The sequence below is a fragment of the Rosa chinensis genome, chromosome 4, assembly GCF_002994745.2.
Source record: "Rosa chinensis cultivar Old Blush chromosome 4, RchiOBHm-V2, whole genome shotgun sequence".
Lineage (NCBI taxonomy): Eukaryota > Viridiplantae > Streptophyta > Magnoliopsida > Rosales > Rosaceae > Rosa > Rosa chinensis.
In genome coordinates, this window is record NC_037091.1 from 5,083,849 (window position 1) to 5,104,275 (window position 20,427).

The 20,427-nt window shown below is 39.1% G+C and overlaps 2 protein-coding genes across 3 annotated transcripts; one reads left to right on the plus strand and one right to left on the minus strand.

The window, feature by feature from the left end:
* Positions 1-2,992: 2,992 nt before the first annotated feature.
* LOC112197688 (UPF0481 protein At3g47200) lies at positions 2,993-4,915 on the minus strand. 2 transcript variants are annotated; one of them, XM_024338454.2, is made up of 2 exons: positions 4,779-4,915; positions 2,993-4,625 (listed from the first exon to the last, which is right to left on the minus strand). In XM_024338454.2, exon 2 carries the CDS (start codon positions 4,571-4,573, stop codon positions 3,119-3,121), a length of 1,455 nt encoding a protein of 484 aa, XP_024194222.1. In that variant the 5' UTR covers positions 4,574-4,625; positions 4,779-4,915; the 3' UTR covers positions 2,993-3,118. The 2 variants fall into 2 exon arrangements, with proteins under 2 accessions (XP_024194222.1, XP_024194223.1); XM_024338455.2 differs by having other exon boundaries at positions 2,993-4,616; positions 4,779-4,913.
* Positions 4,916-9,798: 4,883 nt separating this feature from the next.
* Positions 9,799-12,165, plus strand: LOC112198668 (zinc finger MYM-type protein 1-like). Its single transcript, XM_024339800.1, has one exon. The coding sequence runs from the start codon at positions 9,799-9,801 to the stop codon at positions 12,163-12,165; it is 2,367 nt and encodes a 788-aa protein (XP_024195568.1).
* Positions 12,166-20,427: the final 8,262 nt, after the last annotated feature.

A 20,427-nucleotide genomic window follows, 5' to 3' on the forward strand; every position in this document is an offset into this window, starting at 1 on the left:
AAATCAATGATAACCCAATATCGAACACAGCATAATCAATCTATTTACTAATTGTGTAAGCACAATATGATTCAAATTCTCACTCTTTATGATCAAATATTCAATTTTAAAGCATCCAGTTCTTGACCGATCACATACAAGACTTGAATTAACTACTCATAAGAAAACCCAGAAAGAATTACAATCACAAAAATTGAGACAAAAAAAAAATCAGATTTCCACAAAATCACAAATTAGGGATCAAATAACGATCAAAACTGAAACAAAGTCAAAAAACACAAAACCACATTGATTGATCTTTTGGCTGAGAAGCTTCCAACGGAGAGTAAAAAAAAAAAAAAAACACAGAAAAAATCTGACACTTGCACATATATACCTAACGCGAATGGCAAAGATGTAAATTATTACAAAAGAAGGACAAGACTTTAATTTGAATAATTGGCTCGGCTCGAGCTGATTTAAGCCGTGGAAGGCCTCCAGACCCTTTTTGTTTTTTATTTTTCTCTGTTAGTACATAGTGAACTTGGTGATCGTTGTTCGTGTTGTCATCGCAATATCGAAATTGACAGATGGCGAATAGCCAAAGGAGTAGGGATGACGTTCAGGCAGACGACTGGTTGGACTGGTTGGTCTTAAAGAGTGAGAATAATTTAAATTATTTGAATTAGCTGTCCCCAAATCCTTTATCCCAACTCTGTCCCACCAATAACATTTTGACACATAACCATTACTATAACACCCCACTAACTCTATTAAGTCTGTATTAAAAAAAAAAATAAAGACTCTACTATTTTTCTTTTTCTTGGTTTTAGATCGATCGAGCCCAGAAGAAAAATTCCAAACCTAAATCATCTAATTCAATGCCATTCCCACATTATAATGATTTGTATAGATAAAAACGGATATGAAATGGGCTTATTCCCTTCCAAGTTCCTCTTCTTCTTTTATCAAAGGACTTTCCAGTTAGATTGAACTAAGGGGACTCATATCCCTCGCCAAGTTTGGAGATCTACAAATCCCCAATCCAAATGAGACGCATTCCCAATTTTTCGATCTGCTACAAGGTCAGTTTTTTTTGTTGGTCAAGATTTGTTAGATTAGTTGGGTTCCTTCAAATGGAAAGATAACATTGAATTCATTTTCTGGGTTTTTCCAATTGCTCAATCTGGGTTTAACATCATTTGTGGTTCACCAAAACCAGATAGTAATTGAAATCTTTATCTAGCCAATCTGCAATTTGGTTGTCAGATTTCTTAGTCGAATAAAAGAAGATTTTTACAACTGGAGGAATGCTAGCAACCTCCCCCCTCCAACCTTTCCCTTTCTACCTTCTCCATTCATTTTTCGTCATGTATATTCCACTATCCCTAAAAATCAGATAATTAATAGACAAAAAAGACACATTTTCAATTTCCCTCTCTACCCCTATTTATCTTCACCTGCATTAATTTTCACATTTATCTACTTCTTCTTTTTCTTATCTTCATCTGCATTAATTTTCACATTTATCAATTTCTCTTCGATCAAATAGTGCTGAACTGGTTTTGATCATATGTTAATTAATAGTATTATATATGCTTCATAGTTATTAACCAGTTGTTATAGCCATGACATAAATTCTACTTTGTCCTTGATTCCTCTGTCATTGATTAGTATTTGCACCATTTTTCATTTCAAAGTCTTTTGTTCATCCTCTTTGCAGGTTGCTCTTTTAGTATTTTCACGTTTTCTATACCAGTACATATCCTAAGTATGCTATTACTGCTTTATTATCAAGCTTATCAGGTCCTGCTCTATTTCAATTCTTTATTTTGGATGAAAAGGCTTAAAAGCTTGCATATCCTACCAAACAAAAATAGAATAAGATTATAGCATGTCATAATTCAAAGTGCTTAATGCCTTGATGGTTCCTTTACGGCATTGACAATTTTTCTAGATATGTTCCATTGCTTCAAAGTTATGTTGTTGAGCAATGGTAGTCAGAAACATGGATGGCAGTGATAATGTCAAAGAAGAAGTCTTTAAGGATATATGTGATGGTAAAATTGAAAGCAGAAGAAGAAATTGAACACAATATTGTTGATCGCTAATACACGAGAATATATGCTTATGTCAATAGAAAGAAAAAAATTATGAAAAAAAAGAAGAAAAAAAAGAAATTGATAAATGTGAAAATTAATGCAGATGAAGATAAGAAAAAGAAGAAGTAGATTAAATGTGAAAATTAATGCAAGTGAAGATAAATAGGGGTAAAGAGGGAAGTTGAAAATGTGTATTTTTTGCCTATTAATTATCTGATTTTTAGAGATAGCGGAATACACGTGGCGAGAAATGAATGGGGAAGATAAAAAGAAGAATGTTGGAGGGAAAGGTTGCTAGCATTCTTCTTACAACTGATAGGGAAGGATTGGAGCATTGAAAATCTATCATTGGCTTGATGAGAGCGAAAACAAGGGACCAAACTCTGTTTGGATTCCTTGGAAAGCAATGACTGAAGACTCAAAATTTTACTTTTCTATGAAGAACTCGATGAGAAGTTGGCAACGAAGAAATGCAGGAGTTTGCAAAACATGGTATTTCAAATATTGCTTTTAATTATATGTTATTTTTAATATAAAAATAATATACACAGTGTTTAATTTCTGTTAGTGAAGAACCACGTGTCAAAATGTTAGTGGAGGACAGAGTTGGGATATAGGATTTGGGTACAGCTGATTTCCTTCCGTTGGTCTCTTCCCTCACTTTATTAAAGTTTTTCGTTTTTCAAAGACTGGTTGTCTTTCCCCTCACTTTATTAAAGTTTTTCGTTTTTCAAAGACTGGTTGTTCTAGTTTTTCGTTTTTCAAAGACTGGTTGGTCTTCCCCCTCACTTTATTAAAGTTTTCCGTTTTTCAAAGACAGAAAAGGCAATAGAATTGCTTTTTAGTGCAAGCAGAAAATTATAATTTCTTATTAAGATGCAAGCAGAGGTTCAATGACATACAAAACAAAATTACCGTCAACGTAATTAAAATGACATATATTAAGAGTTACATTCAAATATCTCAAAAACAACAACAACCACACACAAAGAAAGTGAGGCGCGTGCAATTGTGAATAACTAGTTAGCTGGTAAACTTCACTTATTCCAGTTAACCCGAATGTTGTTTGCCGAGCTCCACGCGGTGAGAGTCAAAGCGATAATAGCTACCCCAAAAGCCAAAGCTCTCCAGGGGTTAGAAAACTTTTCCATCTTGAGTAAAGCCAACCATGTATACCGTTTCAATCTGTAACGATCATTCAATTTTTTGCACAGCTCAACATAGTAGAACTTGTTATGCGGGATGTCCTTGTAAAGGTTGTTGAAAAACTTACAACCATCTTCATCACTCATCCAATTACCTATTATTTTTTCCTTGCCAAGCAATTCCATATCTTCCTTTGAAGAGATGAGGTTATCCATAAAGATGGCATAAGATGTTATCTCGTTTGAATAACCATGGTAGCATTGTTCAATTGCAATGAGGTTCCTGAATAATGTTTCCGATGACATTCCAACGTTTAGTTGTGGAATCTCAAGAATCCCATTGCAGAACCACCCACCCTCCTCGAATCGGATATCCATTATGCTCTCCTTTTTTACCATTCTGAATTTGATGTCTGCCTTTGAGAGCTTGGTTGCTGTACGAATTTGATGTAGATCTGGGTCAAAGATAGCTTCATGAACAACTTTAATATTGTCTCTCTTGTCTTTGTTCCCAGAGTGCACTCCATGCTCTTCAGGGTTTTCAGCTGCTTTATGCGCTCTCTCTTCTATGGTCCTTAATGGAACAACTATGGAAGCTCTTACCAGATCAAGTATGTGCAGATAATCAATATCAGAATGATGCTTGTGTCTGCGGAGATGCTTATTATAAGATGAGCAACTTTGCTTCAGTGATGGTAGTATGCTGAGCGCTTTCATGATGACAGTAGAGAGGGAAGCTTCATCAGGGTATATATCATGGGTAAGGTCATACAAAATGTGGATAACAAACCAAGGTAGTTGATTCTCTAGGAGCAAAATGTCATGGCATAGGAAATGAAACATGCAATCCATGTTGAATATTGGGTCATCAAAGGCCCTGAGTTTCGGATCGTTACACTTCCGAAACAGTTGAATTAGGAAGCAACCGTCAACTATCATCATCACGATGAAGTCTTCAGAGGAAATATGATCAAGTGGTTCTGCATAAAAATCGCGCGCGCGTTGCTCAAACGCGCCTTCATTCTTTTGATCTGAGAGCTTGATGACTTCTGCGGTCAACTCTTTCAAAGTTATATTCTTCATATCTGAGAGAATTTCTTTCACATAGCTCTCTTTCACTCGTTCCACGAGTTGGAAATCTCCCTCGCCTTTGCCTTCTTTGCCACCTTTACCTTCCTCCTTACCTCGCTTTTCTCGATAATGAAAAGGTCCGATTGAAACAACGTCAGGTGTATATGCTTCTGAGTTTTGTCTCCGGAGCACGTTAGGAACTCTGAAGATGCATTTCTTGCATTTCTTGCCGATATTAATAACTGTATAGTCTTTACTCTTACGATTTGCAGACATGAGTGCTATATATGATCAATCCCCAACTGATCAGTTCGATCTCCTGAAAAGGCTGAAACAAGTTGCAGTTAATGGAGCATATAATCAAATTAATTACCTAGAAATAAGAACGAAATGAATAAAATACAAACTGCATGTAATGAGTATATAGACACCCTACCAAGATAGCAATGAAAAAGGAAATTAACATTACTATATATTGTACCTAGCTGAGGGAGGGTTGAGAGTGAACTTTGCAGTAGTAGATCAATGGTGAGAAGGGGAATCTATAGAAATTGATTTGAGTTTGGTTTGGGTTAGTGTCGTTTTTGCAGCAAACCTGTTCCTTTTAAAGCAGATGGATGGCTCTAGAAATTCTTAACTGACAGAGGGAAAGTTGTCGTAAGCATTTGTTGTTTAGGTGGGCACTGAATAATTAAATTAAAGTTGATCAATACTTGCATTAATTGCGAAGACTTCGAAAATGGTGACTCAAAGTCCGCGACTTAGGTAACCCTTAATAGTCAAGTTAATTACTCTTCTATGACTGGCAGCTCCATCAAATAGGTAAAGACTCGTGAAAGCACAAGGAGGTAAATTATTAAAATTTTGAACTTTGAGAACTATCGTTCAACTCCGGATCTTATTGCAGAAAGGTAACGAGGTCTCTGTTTCCTTTTTTGGAGAAGCTCAGTTTTTGTTATATGTACGTTCATGGTTACTCTTCCATAATTATAGCTTTTTTCGGTTAACTTGTTATGGCCTTCAAGGTGAGTGCTAGCTTTTTTCGGTTAACTTGTTATGGCCTTCATGGTTACTCTTCTAGTTTTCTATGCTCTATTAATAACTAAATTATTTTTTGCACTCTATGCGTATCTATCTCCGAACTCAATCCATAACGGTGCCTCTAACATGTGCAACTCTGGCCGCTCTCCTCCACATTCCCATCAACTGACTCCTTGTTTCTGTGCTTGGTCTTAGAATGAAAGGCGTAGCGTTAAGTGGGGTTTAGCTAAAGAAACTGAATGGCTGAATCGTTTTGATTACTTTCCTCAATGAATTGTACAGAATTATATACAAGGGAGTCAAAAGACATGATCCTACATTAGAGCCTATAATTGACTTGATTGCCTAATCTACGTATTACAAACAAGGAAAGAAATATCTAGAGTTGTCAATCACAATCCTACAATTGATTATAGGTAATTGCTACAATCAATATTCACAGAGATTGCTAAGGTCAAGTTACCTGATTTTAGCATTCTTTAACACTCCTCCTCAAGTTGGAGCGCATGTTAATGACACCCAACTTGCCAAGTAAAGCTTGAAACTGAGATGAACTCAAAGCTTTAGTAGACAAGTCTGCTGGTTGATCAGTTGTTCGAATATGAGTAGTTCGTATCATGCCTTCTTGAAGCTTTTCACGTACCAAGTGACAATCAATTTCTATGTGCTTAGTCCATTCATGAAAAACTGGATTTGAAGCAATATGGAGTACCGCATGATTATCACAATATAAGATGACATGTTGTGAAAGCCTAATCCTCAAATCATTTAGGACATATTTGAACCAAGTTATTTCACAGCATGACGTTGCCATGGAACGATATTCTGCCTCCGTGGTCAATCGAGCAACTGTTGTTTGCTTCTTAGTTTTCCAAGAGATAGGTAATTGACCAAGAAATATCAATAACCAGTAATTGACCTTCTAGTGTCCTTGCAACGTGCCCAATCGACATCACAAAAAGCTCTTAGCTGAATTGAACTTGTGGCTGATAATAAAATTCCATGGCTCGGTGTTTGTTTAAGATACCTCAAGACTCTATGAGCTGCATTGTGGTGTGGCATCCGAGGTTTGTCCATGAATTGACTCACTACTAGAATTATGTTAATAAACATATCACATCATTTAAATCGGTTGGATCTGCACGCGATGTAAAAAGGTACGTTAACATCAATTTTAAAATTTACTAATTTACATGTATATTACTAACATTGGTCCTTAAATTAACTGGTGTTACAACTTTTGTTCTAAAATTTGCGGGAATCTATTTTCGTCACGCGGCTAAGTTTTTAAGATTTGGGTTTTTGTCCATTTACCCCATTTCTTGAGATTTTTTTTCCCACTTACCACATTAAGTTTTTTTAATTCTCCCTTACCAAAAACACTCTAAGGAAGTCTTCTCCAATACCCTATTAAGTTTTTTGTTTTTGTTTTTTATTTTTTTAAGACTATTTTACCCTCACCCCTTTATTACTTAGAGAGAGAGAGAGAGAGAGAGAGAGAGAGAGAGAGAGAGAGAGAGAGAGAGAGAGAGACCATAGGAGACTTCGCCGGAGCCTCGTCACAGGCCGTCAGATTTTAGTCACCAGATTCTGGTTCTGGGTAATTTTCACCGGAATCTGGTCACTGGTAGCCGAATTTCGATCATCGACCGCCGCCTACCGGACATTTCTGAAAACCTCGCCGGAGGTCCCTAAAGAGGTCGTAGGAGATTTCATAGGTCGCCGGAAATGCTTATTAACCCTAATAGACGTCTATTGCCCCTCATTGCCCCCTAATAGACTTCTATTGCCCCCCAATTGATAGGCAATAAACCTCTATTGCCCCCAATAGACGTCTATTGGGGGCAATAAAAGGTTTATTCGGAGGGGCAATAAACCTCTCCATCCCTATATCTATTGGGGGGCAATAGAGGTTTATTCGGAGGGGCAATAAACCTCTCCAGCCCCATATGAAATCTCCGACAACCTTTTTGGAGATTTCCGGCGAGGTTCCATAATCCTTTATTGCCCTCCAATAGAATTTTTGGTAGCCGGAATGGAAATTAATCTACGTAAAATTAAACAAATAAAACTTTGATTAATGAAAAAAAGGAAGAGATTACATCAATTCAAAACATTTATCGCCCCCCAATAGACGTCTATTGCTCCTTAATAGAACTTTTTTCTTTCTTTCCTGGCTTTCTGCCTCCTTATTACAAGATAATAAAACGTTTTTTTTTCCTTCTAGGATTTCTTCTGCCCATAGTTTACAAAAAAAAAGGAATTGATTTGGGCACCCAGAAAATGTTATGGACACCCACGTCAATAAATCGAAATTCTCTCTCTCTGCCTTGCATATCCGGTTAGTCCAGGATTTAATCGGCGCGTCGTCGTCCAATATCCAGCCTCTGCAGTGCTCTCAACCTCAAATCTCCGGCTTCCGCAGCGTTCTCGGCCTTTGAGTCACCATCGACGGAGGAGATCAGTTGAAGAAATCTGAAATCACTGCTACAAACGACGTCGTCTTCGTGGTCTAAGTCGCCGAAGGGCCTGGGTCGGCGATTCCCTTCCAATCGACGAGGATGAGGGTGGTGGGGCTGTCGAGGTTGCAAATCTCGGGGGCGATTAAGCCGAACTGGCCGGACTTGGAGAGAATGGGGTCGACTCGCCACGGAGGTTAATGTCGACGACACGGCGAGCTGAAGGCTGATAGCTAACGCATTACCAGTTGAGGCAGCAGTCGGTGTTGGACCACCCTCATGGTTCATACTCTGACTTGGTTTCTTGATCTGGTGAGAGGGATGTGAGAGAGAGAGAGAGAGAGAGAGAGAGAGAGAGAGAGAGAGAGAGAGAGAGAGAGAGAGAGTTTCAAATCGGAGGAGAGAGATCAATGGCATAGGGGTAGTTTATTAATTTAGCTGGGAGTAAAATTGTCATTTAACATTAAATTGGGTATCTGGGAATGAAAATCTGTTGCTGGGGTAAATGAGATAATTTTGGCTCATTTTGGTGCTTTGGCTCAAGGACCCTTAAGATTTTAACAAGGCAGGGAACAAAAATTTTCAAGTTTCACACAAGCCCTTCTAGACCCTCAAACACGTTATCACAGTGGCAAGAACACACAACACACAAGCAAACAGTGAAACACGGGGGCCAAAGCACCAACCTGAAGTATGTAAGGTATATGCGCTTGAAGATGCTCTTTTCTGCCTCTGGGATAGTCTCTCTCCTCCAAAGCCAACACCCTGTGTCTTCACTTGCAGAAATCAACCTGACAGAGCCCGCCCCAAATTTCACCTTGAAATCCAAAGTGGCCCTGCGGGACCCACCTTAAAAGAAGATTTTACCTAAACATTTTGGCAGAACCTCCCCTGAAAGTAGGCAACCCAAACCTATAAGAAACCACAAACACTTCTAATGACCCAGCCGTATCCTCCTGGAGCCATCCTGCTCCCATATTCCAAACCACTTCACAATCAAAGAGAAAAAACAGTATTTCAAATACTTAAAAGCCCAACGAAGCTCCATAATTAAGATATAACAATTCACCAAAGTTAGGTCATAGACCTCAAATATAATTCATTACAAGTCTAGGTCACAATTCCCATAGTAATCAGAGCAAACTAAAAACAGAAATTGATATAAGGTTCAGTAGGTTAAACAGGTAACCTACTATATGAGATAACGGAAGTAGGTGCGGTCATTATGGCTCACTCCTATTGCGCCGGGCAGCAACGCTGTGAACTGGGCAGGGCTGCCGCCTGAGGCAGCCGCCTCAGGCCACCGGCTCTCGGGGGCCTCCGGAATTTGGATTTTCTGTATATAAGCTAAAAATAATATATATATTACTATTTGCTGTAATAAGCACAAAGCCGCGCGTTGCTCCAGCGGAAGGGAAGCCAAACTGTTCCCTTGTCCACCAAGGTTCGAATCACGGTCTGGCCTTCTCTCTTTAAATTTTTTTCAATCAATTAATGGGCCATTCAATTCCCACTTGGCCACTTCCCAGCCACTTCACTTTCAGTTTTTTTTTTTTTTTTTCCTTTTTGTCTTTTTTCTTTTTCAATCAATTATGGGAAAGTAATTTTTCTTGGACCCGTGGCCCAGTACTCTTTTTTTTTTTTTGCCTTTTCCTTTTCCATATAAACTTTTCCTTTCCTTCTTCCATATGAATAACTATTCCTTTTCCTTCTCCTTATGGAAAACTAACCTAAATTAAACCCTATATATTGATTGTGTATGCATAGAAAATTTCTCACATCAAACAAGATCGATTCTTTATTGTTAAGATGCCTCCCATTAGAAAACACAAGTCTGGAGCTCAGAAGAGAAAAGAAAAGGAATGACAAGAAGCATTAACTCAATCTCTAGCTGGATCACTTGATAAGTATTTTGGGGGAAACAAAAAGGCAGAAACGTCAGTTCAAAATGTGGTGAATGATCAGGAAGATGAGTATAATAATGAACAACATGATGAACCCATGAATGCTCATGATAATCATGGTGAAGAAGAAAGAGAGCATATGATTGACACTGAGAATGAAGATCAACTCATGGATGAGGAAGATAATGATAGTATGGATCAAGATGTCCAAAATGAAGATTTCAATGAGCAAATTAACTTTCCTTTGAATGTTGATGACCCAGGTAATTGGGATAAGATTGACTATAATATCAGAGACTTTTTGGTTGAAAGAGGTCCTCAAAGAGACCATGATTACAATTTTCCCAAAGATAGTAGAGGCAGACATTTTTCTTCAGAACATTTCTTTCGATATTTACCAAATGGCGAGAAGCAAGATCGGAATTGGCTAGTGTATTCAGAGTCTCTAGATAGAATATTTTGCTTTTGCTGCAAGTTGTTTAAGAAGGACGAGCAGAAAATTAATTTGGCCAACATAGCTGGTGTAGGATACAAAGATTGGAAGAACCTTGGTCGGAGGCTTAAGGGTCATGAAACAAGTAATGTGCATGCTTATTGTATGAGTAGATGGATTGAATGGAAAAAGAGACTACAAAAGAATCAGACAATTGATAAAAGCTGGCAAGAACAGATTGTGAAAGAGAAAGAGCATTGTGGACAAGTATTACTCAGGATAATTGTTGTTGTCAAAAGACTTGCAAAAAATAATTTGGCATTTCGTGGAGATAGTGAGAAGCTTTATGTGGAGAATAATGGAATTTTTTTGCAAATGATTGAGATGCTTGCTGAATTTGATCTAACAATGCAAGAGCATGTTCGACGCATTCAAAGTCATGAGACACACTACCATTATCTCAGTCACAAAATTCAAAATGAAATGATACAAATGTTAGCAAGTGAGATAAAACAATCAATTGTTACAAGTATCAAAGAAGTCAAATACTTTTCCATTATTGTGGATTGCACTCCCGATGTAAGTCATGAAGAGCAAATGTCTCTTGTAGTACGGTGTGTGGAGGTTTCTTCAAAGCCTATAATGGTAGAAGAGTTCTGGCTAGAATTCTTGAAAGTAGATGATACGTCAGGTCTTGGGCTTTTTACTGAGATTACAAATGCATTGAGCACTCTTCAACTTGATATTGATGATATAAGAGGACAAGGATATGACAATGGAGCTAATATGAAAGGAAAACACAAAGGTGTTCAAAAGAGGCTTCTTGAAGTAAATCCTAAGGCATTCTACACTCCATGTGGTTGTCATAATCTCAATCTTGCACTTTGTGATATGGCAAATTGTTGTCCCAAAGCTATGTCTTTTTTTGGAGTGATTCAAAGGATATATTCATTGTTTTCATCATCTAAAAAGCGAGGGCAAGTTTTCAAAGATTTTGTGGATGGTCTTACAGTTAAGCCGTTGTCACAGACACGTTGGGAGAGTCATGTTGAAAGTGTTAAACCCATAAGATTTCAAGCTCGTAAAATAAGAGATGCTTTAATTCACATGGCAGAAGTTAGTGAAGATCCGAAGACAAAGAGTGAAGCTGAGTCGTTAGCAATATCTGAAATGGAGAACTTTGAATTCTTGCTTGGCATGGTTATTTGGTACAAGTTATTATTTGCCATCAATACTGTTAGCAAAATTCTTCAAACTGAAGACATGCATATTGATTTTGCCATCACAGAACTAAAGAAACTTATTTCTTCTCTTGAGAATTTTAGAGAAATTGGGTTTGAGGAGGCCATGATTGACTCTAAGAAGATCGCGAATGAAATGGAGATTGAAGCTGTATTTCGTGAAAAGCGAGTCATTCGGAGAAAGAGACAATTTGATGAGAGTGCTAGTGAAGAAGTGACACAATCACCTGAAGAATCATTCCGAGTTAATTACTTCACATATATAGTTGATCAAGCTCTTTCTTCACTTAGAACTCGGTTTGAACAGTTTCAAAAATATGAAGAACTTTTTGGGTTCTTATTCGATGTAGAGAAGTTGAAGTGTTCAGATAATGATAGCTTGAAGAAGTATTGTGCTAATCTTGAAACTTCTTTGACACATGGCGGGATCTCTGACATTAATGGGGAAGAACTATATTCAGAATTGAACTATCTAAAAGACACTTTACCAGAGGAGGCAAAAAGGGCAATTGAAGTGTTGAATTATTTAAAGGAGATGGAGAGTTGTTACCCAAATGCTTGGATTGCTTATAGAATTTTGTTGACTATACCGGTCATAGTTGCTTCTGCAGAAAGAAGTTTCTCAAAGTTGAAATTGATCAAATCTTATCTTCGGTCAACCATGTCACAAGAAAGATTGAATGGTTTATCTATGCTATCTATTGAAAAAAATATGGGAGATAAACTTGATTATGACAACATTATTTGTACTTTCGCAGCTAAAAATGCGAGAAGAGCAAGGTTTAAGTGATGCTTTGTAAATTTAAAGGTGTGATGGCCTAGCCTCCCACTGGGTTCCAGCCATAAAAAAAAAAATTATGTTTACCTAGTTTTGTAATTCAGAATTTTATGCAAGGAATAAATATTCATATACTTTTGTATTGTTGTTGATTTCATATTTACTTTTATTCAAAATACATGATTTTATACTGTTATTTGGCGCAAAAAAAATACACACACACACACACACATATATATATAGGAGGCCACATTTTAATTCTTCACCTCAGGCCGTTAGAATCTTAGGACCGGCCTTGGAACTGGGCATTTGAAACTGAAGGGCCTAGGGGGAAAGCATTTAGAAAAAATGTTAGCGTGAGTGGACAAAAGTTAATAATTATAACAAAAGGAAGAAGGAAAGAGTTTTATATTTTCCCACAATTTATCTTTGGAAAAATAAATTTCCGATGCATGCAAGATTTAGAAAATTTAATTCCTTAACTTCAAAAGAGCATAAGAAAATAAATAATCCAGCCCCGCTGGCTAAAGTAAATAAATAAATAATATGGGAAAGAGATTTTACCATACGGCTGTGTTTGTTTCACAGATTTTGGGCATTGGGAAAGGAATGTCATTCCTTTCCTGTGTTTGGGAGTGACAATGGAAGGGAAAATGCTTCCCAATGGAAAGGAAAAAGAGGTGGAAAATGATTCCCCCCAACCTACCCAGGATCCATTTTCCCAATGGAAAGGAAAATGATTCCTTTCCTTTCCACCAAAAGGAGCCCTTAGACTCTACCCTCGACTGCCACTCACACATAGATTGTGTGAGGAGAAGAACTAATAACCTCGACTACCACTCACGTGAGGAGGAGAATAAATCACCTCAACTGCCACTCACAAACACAAAGTAAGTGAGGAGGAGACACTAACAGAAAGACCTGTGTGTTGTGAGGAAAACATTCAAAATCAGTAAATCCATAAGGCTTCCACACATTTCTCATGAGAGAATAAATATATTCCGATGACGTGGCCGCGCACGCCAAAATCTTCTCAAACTCATAATAAATAGCCGAGCGATAATAGATAACTATAAGGGGCCATGACCACTTACCCAATTTTAACATAAAAATTGCCCACTTGCTCCACTAAGAGTTTTTTAACCCCCTTTACCCAATTTAAACACAAGTGACATTTTTACCCCAATCTAATTAATATACTACAAACTTCTCTCTCCCTCCCCTATCAGAGTCTGATCTCTCTCTCCCCTCTCCTCCTCGTTGGAGCGTCGGAGCTCTCTCCCTCCCTCCCTCCCTCCCTCCCTCCACAGCGGTGAAAACTTCTCTCTCTCTCTCTCTCTCTCTCTCTCTCTCTCTCTCTCTCTCTCTCTCTCTCTCTCTCTCTCTCTCTCTCTCTCCCTCTCTCCCTCTCCCTCTCTCTCTCTCCCTCTCCCCCTCCCCCTCCCTCCCTCCCTCCCTCCCGCCCTTTCTCCCTCCACAGCGGTGAAAACTTCGCTGCAGAAGTCGTCGCCCGGCAAGTCGATGACGGTGACGGAACCTTTCCGGCGGATTCTGGGCCATCTCGGCTCTGTTTCTCGATGCCGATCTTGGCCGGGTCTTGCTTAGGGAACTCGACGGTGACGAAGACGTAAGGTGGTTGAGGTTGAGGTCGGTGGTCCGGTCCCATCAACCTTGTTTCGCCAACTCTTCCCATCTCAACAAAGACGATGACGATCCAACTCCGCTCCCCTTACGCAACCACTCCTGCACCGGCCTCACACTCTGGTGGGTGCCCAGAGAATTTTTTTTTTTCTTGGTATACTGAGATTTTTAAAAATTTTTTTTTTTGTATCTGTAATGTATTCATTTTGGTTCATTTGAGGGCAATAATATGATTATTGGAGGGTACTAATATGATTATTGGGGCAATAATATGATTATTAGGAGGCAATAATATGATTATTGGGTGACAATAATATAATTATTGGGGGACAATAATATGATAATAAATTGATCAATTGTGCCTGTAGTGTGTTCATTTTGGTTTTGGGAGTTCATACAATTCACTGGGCGGCAATAATATGATTATTGGAGGCAATAAAATGATTTTTGGGAGGCAATAATATGATTATTGGGGGGCAATAATATGATTACTGGGGGGCAATAATATGATTACTGAGTATTATTGGGGGGTAATAAAATCAGACGCAGGAATCCGGTCACCGGTCCGGTAGCCGGATTCTGGATTCCGGTCACCAATCGTCGGATTTCGATCACCGGTCGCCGGAGTCTGCTGCCGGCCACTAGTCACCAGAGCACAGCATGGTGGAGGATGACTTTTCTCTCTAAGTGAGAAAGAAGGAGAGGGCAAAAAAGTCCTAAAAATAAATAAATGAATAAAAAAAAGAATTAATTGGGTAGTAGGGAAATAATCCCTTAGAGTGTTTTGGGTAAATGGAGTTAAAAAACTGTTAGTGGAGCAAGTGGGCAATTTTGTTGTTAAAATTGGGTAAATGATCATTTTCCCTAACTATAAATTGGCGAAAAATCATATAAATCAATACTTAATCTCCCAAAACCAAATCATGTTACCGAAAACAATTCAAAAATCCAAATCCGAGCATAATAATTTCATATTCGAAATCCATACGAAAATAATGCCAAAATTATGATCCAAAGTAAAATATTATGCTCGATAAGAAACATGATAAATAATTAAAGTAATCACTCATCACTTCGGAAAATAATTGCATGCATCACAATTTAAAACAGAAGTCCACTCACAGTTTTTAGGCTAGTCCTGTCGTCGATCGGTATTCTCCTCGTATGAAGACTCCTCTCGCCCTGTACGAATAGTACTCGTAAAAATAAAATTACAGGACGGGAATTTAAATTTACGATAAATAGATATTGAAATTCTAAACATCTCCTTAAACCCAACTCCTTCAATCCACCTCAGATTCCAACCAAACTACACCAATTATGTTGGTTCGTCAATTTATAAATTCTAGGAAAAAATCAAGAGAAATCCAACAGTCGGATTCTCGAAATTCGATAACTGAAACTCTTAACTTTTCGAAAATTCAAAATCTAATCACAACTTCTACAATCTTCACTAAAATCACGTTTACAACTTCCACAACTCATGTACAATTTAATTAGCTAAAAACAGAAACCAAAACTCCAACCTACGCGCCGCCACCAGCCATCTACAGTGGCAGCACGTGGGCCCAAGGTTCTAAAATAAGGGCTAGGCGGCGTCTAGGAGCTAGGCGCAGGGTGACAGATCCGATTTCGGGCTAGTCGATTGAGTTGGGCGTTTGGTTTCTTGGCGGCCGCCTAGACAGTCTAGGCAGAGGTTAGGCGGTCTAGGCACCGGGGCTGGGAGCTGGATTCTGGAATTTTTTTTTCCTCGCTGGATTCTGGAATTTTCCTCCTCTGGTGTATGATGTAACTTTGTAAGCAACTCGCTTCGTTCTCCATCTTGAAACTCGAATCCGAAATCGATGACCATGATTCAAAAACAAACCTACCCGAACAGATTAATTCCACTGATTGACAAATCCATCATAACAAAGATATCAAATTCAAATCCTAACAAATTCAATCATGGACCAAATCAACCAAACTTGACAATTCGATTCGCGATCAGATTGCATCTGTGGCGGCACGAAGAGCTTCTTGACTGGGATTTCGAGTTGGGTATTGCTCTTCGAGAGGCGAGATGGGATGGGCTCTGAGATTGAGAGAGAGGATTTGGGGGAGGAGAAGAGCGTGAAGATGAATATGGGTTTAGCTTTGTTGGGGGTTTGGATTTTGAGAAGTGGGTGAAGAAGAGGTGAGATGTGGCTTCTGGGAAGATGAAGCAGAACCAAGAGATAAAGAGAGATGCTGGAGATGAGAAAGAAGACTAGAAGAGAGATGAAGAAGATGAGACGTGTGGGGTGGGGGTGGTTTGTTTTTTTTAAAGAAGTGATGTAATGGTTGACAGCTAGCTAGAGCTTCATATTAAATTATTAATTGCCCACTTTTTTTATGTTTCATTATTAATTAATATGAGAAAGCATGAGATAATTCATGCATATTACTATATTACTATATTAGGTGATTAAAAATTATTATTTATTAAGTATACGTCATAAAATAATAAAAAAAATAAAAACCGCATAGTTCCCACCTAGGCCCCTAGGCGCTAGTCTCTGGATCATCGCCCGACTAGTGCCTAGCGTTTTTAGAACATTGTGTGGGCCACACGCGCCGCCGGCAACCACCTCCGATGGCCACCAAAATTTGACAGCACCACCTACTCAACAAACCCAACATCTTTCTCAACTACAACAAGTTCCAATTTTACCTTGAAGAGCTCCAATTTGGCCGGTGAACACAAGCGCAGAAATTCCAAAAGCCTAATTTCGAAATTTCTTCGATTCACTCTCCTCACCACGAATTGAAGCTAGAAGCTTGAGGGGAAATGATCCTTGGCTCGAGGCGCTTCTACTATACCTAGTTTTGGGCCCGGAGATGGCCGGAATTGGAAGAAATCGACGACTGAAGCCGATTGCTACAGTAAAGTTTTGGAAGCTTGATTTACGAGATTCCGGCCAAATTGTCAAGAACAACCACCGTAGGCGTGTCAAGGAGGAGGAGGAGCGTCTTCCAATGCCCGGAATTCGTCGTTGGGTGGCCGGAAAGAGCCGATTTGGCTGGAAAACGAATGGAGGCCGGAGGGAAGAGAGAGCTCGGGGAAGAGGAGAGAGAAGATCGGGGTAGGTTTCTAAAAATGGAAACCTACCACAGTAACTTTCTATATATATATATATATATATATATATAGAAAGTTACTGTGAATAGTAACTTTCACATTATAAGCCATAACTTTCACATACGAACTCCGATTTAAGCATACCACATGTCCACAGACTCGGTTTAATGTCCCATACAACTTTCGTGAATGAAATTTTCTCAAATTGTTAGCCTATAAAAAGTCAACTTCTAGCACCCCCCCTCTAAATAATAAAAACTGAAACCAAGGACGGTAAAACGTATAGTAATTCACTTAAACACAGTAAAAGAGTAAATCGGATACGGGGCTTAACACGACCCCTCCAAAACTCTCACAAAATAGAGCTTGAAGACGACGACTCAGGTTTGAAGTTTAGAGAAAATGTCGAATCCCTCCAATTTCCCCCTCTTTTATGTCAACATCAAACAAATCTAGCCGTCCGCTGAAAAACGACATCATACAAGAACCGTATACGTGCCCCACGATTGCTCCACTATCCGGATTAACTGAGGCGTTGCCTCTATTACAAAAGCAGTATTAACTCGCATTAATGGCGAAGAGACAGGCATGCGGAGATGACGTGCACCTACCCGCCAACCCAGTACATAGCAGACACGTGTCGGACTCTGTCAGACGAAACGTCTATCCAAATTAACCGTTAGGAGTAGGCATAGCGATCGACAAAGGAGAAAGTTTCCGCTAAGCGCAACACCGCTAGCAGAACTTCTCTTTTCTCACCCTGCAAGTGAGAAAGTTTCCGCTAAGCGTAATACCGCTAGCGGAACTTCTCTCTTCTCATCATTTAAGTGAGAAGGTTTCCGCTAAGCGCAACACCGCTAGCGGAACTTCTCATCCTCATCTTGTAAGAGAGATATAGTCTCTACTAAGCGTAACACCGCTAGCGGCACGTCTCACCATCTTACAAATGAGAAGATCCCCGCTATGCCACACTGCGCTAGCGGCGCTTCTTACCGCTACCACTCAGCGGAGAGACTTCCACCAGCTGCGGCTCCCAAGGCAATGCCTCATAACGACAATGACCGTCACGCAGCGTTGCTGTCAAGCTCTGTCCCTCCTGGAAAAGTAAAGGGACATGTCAACACAGTCTTCGACGGCCCAGATCAGGCACGTTGACCCCTGTCACTCGGGTATGAAAGATTGGGCTAGCTACCCAACACCCGCTGCTCAACGCAGCTCCCCTCAACAAATAATATACCGGCCAAACAGAGGTTTATCTTAGCTGGGGAGTGGGGGACTCCTTGGGGGATCTAGCAAGGGCCTACCTGAAAGGGTATAAAGCGTTTTGTCAGAACAAGTCCATGGGTGACAACGCACTAACGCTAATTATGTTTTTGCAAGACTAGGAGAAGTAACGCTTCAAACCGCTAGGCAACTCCCCAACTAAGATTGCCCTCCTTGATTCGGGACTTGTACTTACATGAGCATTTACCAAGCATAATTAGCAACAATGAGCCACACTCATACTGCCACTAGCGGTACTGACAACAATCGAGGGTATAACCTACGGAAGCACACCCAAACAGGTTATCACCTGAGCCCCGACTTATCCCGAGATCACCGCTGACGCGCAGCCACTCGCCACGCCAATAACACCTCGCTGAAGCATCAGAAGTTAGGAATTGAAGCATATCAGTTCCACATATAAAAGGTCTACTCCTCTCTCCTCATTAATTACGCATTTACTACTTACCTAACGTTATTCTGTCAACACAAATACATTGACTGACTTCGGCATTGGAGAAAAGAAGACCGCCAACCGCGGTCTCCCTTTGACGCCCAGCGGAATCAACAAGAATATCACACGTAGCGGTTCGCTCCTCAAACCTGCGTTGATTAAGGTTTGGCTACCGCTGAATCGTAGACATTAACAGGATCGAGAGAGAGCTGAGTGTCGAGTGTCGAGATGGGGCTTTGATTTTTCCTTTTTTTGCTTTTGGACACGATATGGCAATTAAACCTAGCTAAAAATTCTCAAAGTCGCTTTTTTCGCTCGATAAAAATAGTTGAATTTCCTTGAAACAAAAATAGATGATTAACACATGGTTTGTAAAATCAATACTAATAGCTTGCAAATATACTTTAATAAAATTATAATCAAAGTGTAAGAGCAATGTAGTAGTTGACGACTAATCCATTAATTATACACAAATCTATTTCTTCTTTCAAAGTGTCCGAGGGACAATATAGAATTTTATTGTTATGGATAATACAAACTGAAATGCGCATGACGGCTAAGCCATGAGCATAGATAATAAGATGCATCCATTGTAGGATATGGCATTAATTGCATAGCCATTGGATATACAAAAATGCAGCAACTATGTGTGTTTAGTAGCGGTATGTATTACATATTATCATGCACTTACACAATGAAGTGAGGTCAATTAAGTTTTTAGAAGTAAAGTCATGCTGACAAGTTTGTGCATATATACTTTAAATATCCACGCAAGGTAAGGTGAATCACAATAATGGTATCATGTAAAGCAATTACAGATGTGCTGTATGTTTATCAAGTTATTGATAAGAGGCACAGAATAAACAAGTGCTGTCCATAGGTCCATATATATATATATATATATATATATATATATATATCTCAATAAGCAAATAAATTAAGAGGCAAGAGAGCTCAGTAGACAAGTGTGATGTTGCTTATATGTGGCAGTGAATTAGAGTATAGCATACCATGCATTCAATGAGAATATGACAAGTAGGTTTAGCAGGTATATCATTTGCAAGTGTGCAATATATATAATAGAGTGCTTGTGAGCTAATATCAGATACGTGTGGCAAGTGTTTAGACAAGTTTTAGTGTCAAAGTATGAATGAATATATTGTTGCCATGATGCTTAGCGCACAAGTCATATTTGGTCACAAGCTTTGTAAAAAAAAATTCACCTCCAAATTCTTATCGATTACCAATGACAATTGAGTCACACAATCATATGTTTGTAATGTGTGTGTGGCTTGATGCAATAACCACACATAGGCTCTCCAACAGGTATCACAAATAGTAGATTGGTTCAAGAACCATCAAGCATGCTCTAAAGATATATTGCACATGTAAGCTAGCCCTTGGTATACGCATATAAGTTAAGATGCCAGAGGTTCAAGCATTCAACGACACATGCCAGTGCACTCAAGACTTCAAACGAAGCAATTACTTGGTCAATATAGAGCAATAATTAAGAATAGCATAGCATATATATGTGTGAACAATTATGCTATCTCAGACTGTAGCTATGTTCGAAGAACAGTAACCATAGAGATATTCAAAGCATTGAACTCTTATTCACTGGAGCCAAATATCAATTGAAGACACTTATCTGGATTTGGAGATTGCTTGATAGAAGTCGTGTGGGTTCCTTGGTCTGAGTAAGCTGATCAGTGACCGGATGGATTTCATCAGGTGAAAGTGGAGAGGAAAGATCATTTGGTGTCCAGATCATCTCCATGGGTGTCCAGATCAAATGAGAGAGGGAGCTCCTCTA

What these genes read in the sequence shown, in the direction of transcription:
- LOC112197688 (XM_024338454.2), bottom strand. Translation starts at nt 4,573, where the DNA reads ATGTCTGCAAATCGTAAGAGTAAAGACTATACAGTTATTAATATCGGC.
- LOC112198668 (XM_024339800.1), top strand. Translation starts at nt 9,799, where the DNA reads ATGAATGCTCATGATAATCATGGTGAAGAAGAAAGAGAGCATATGATT.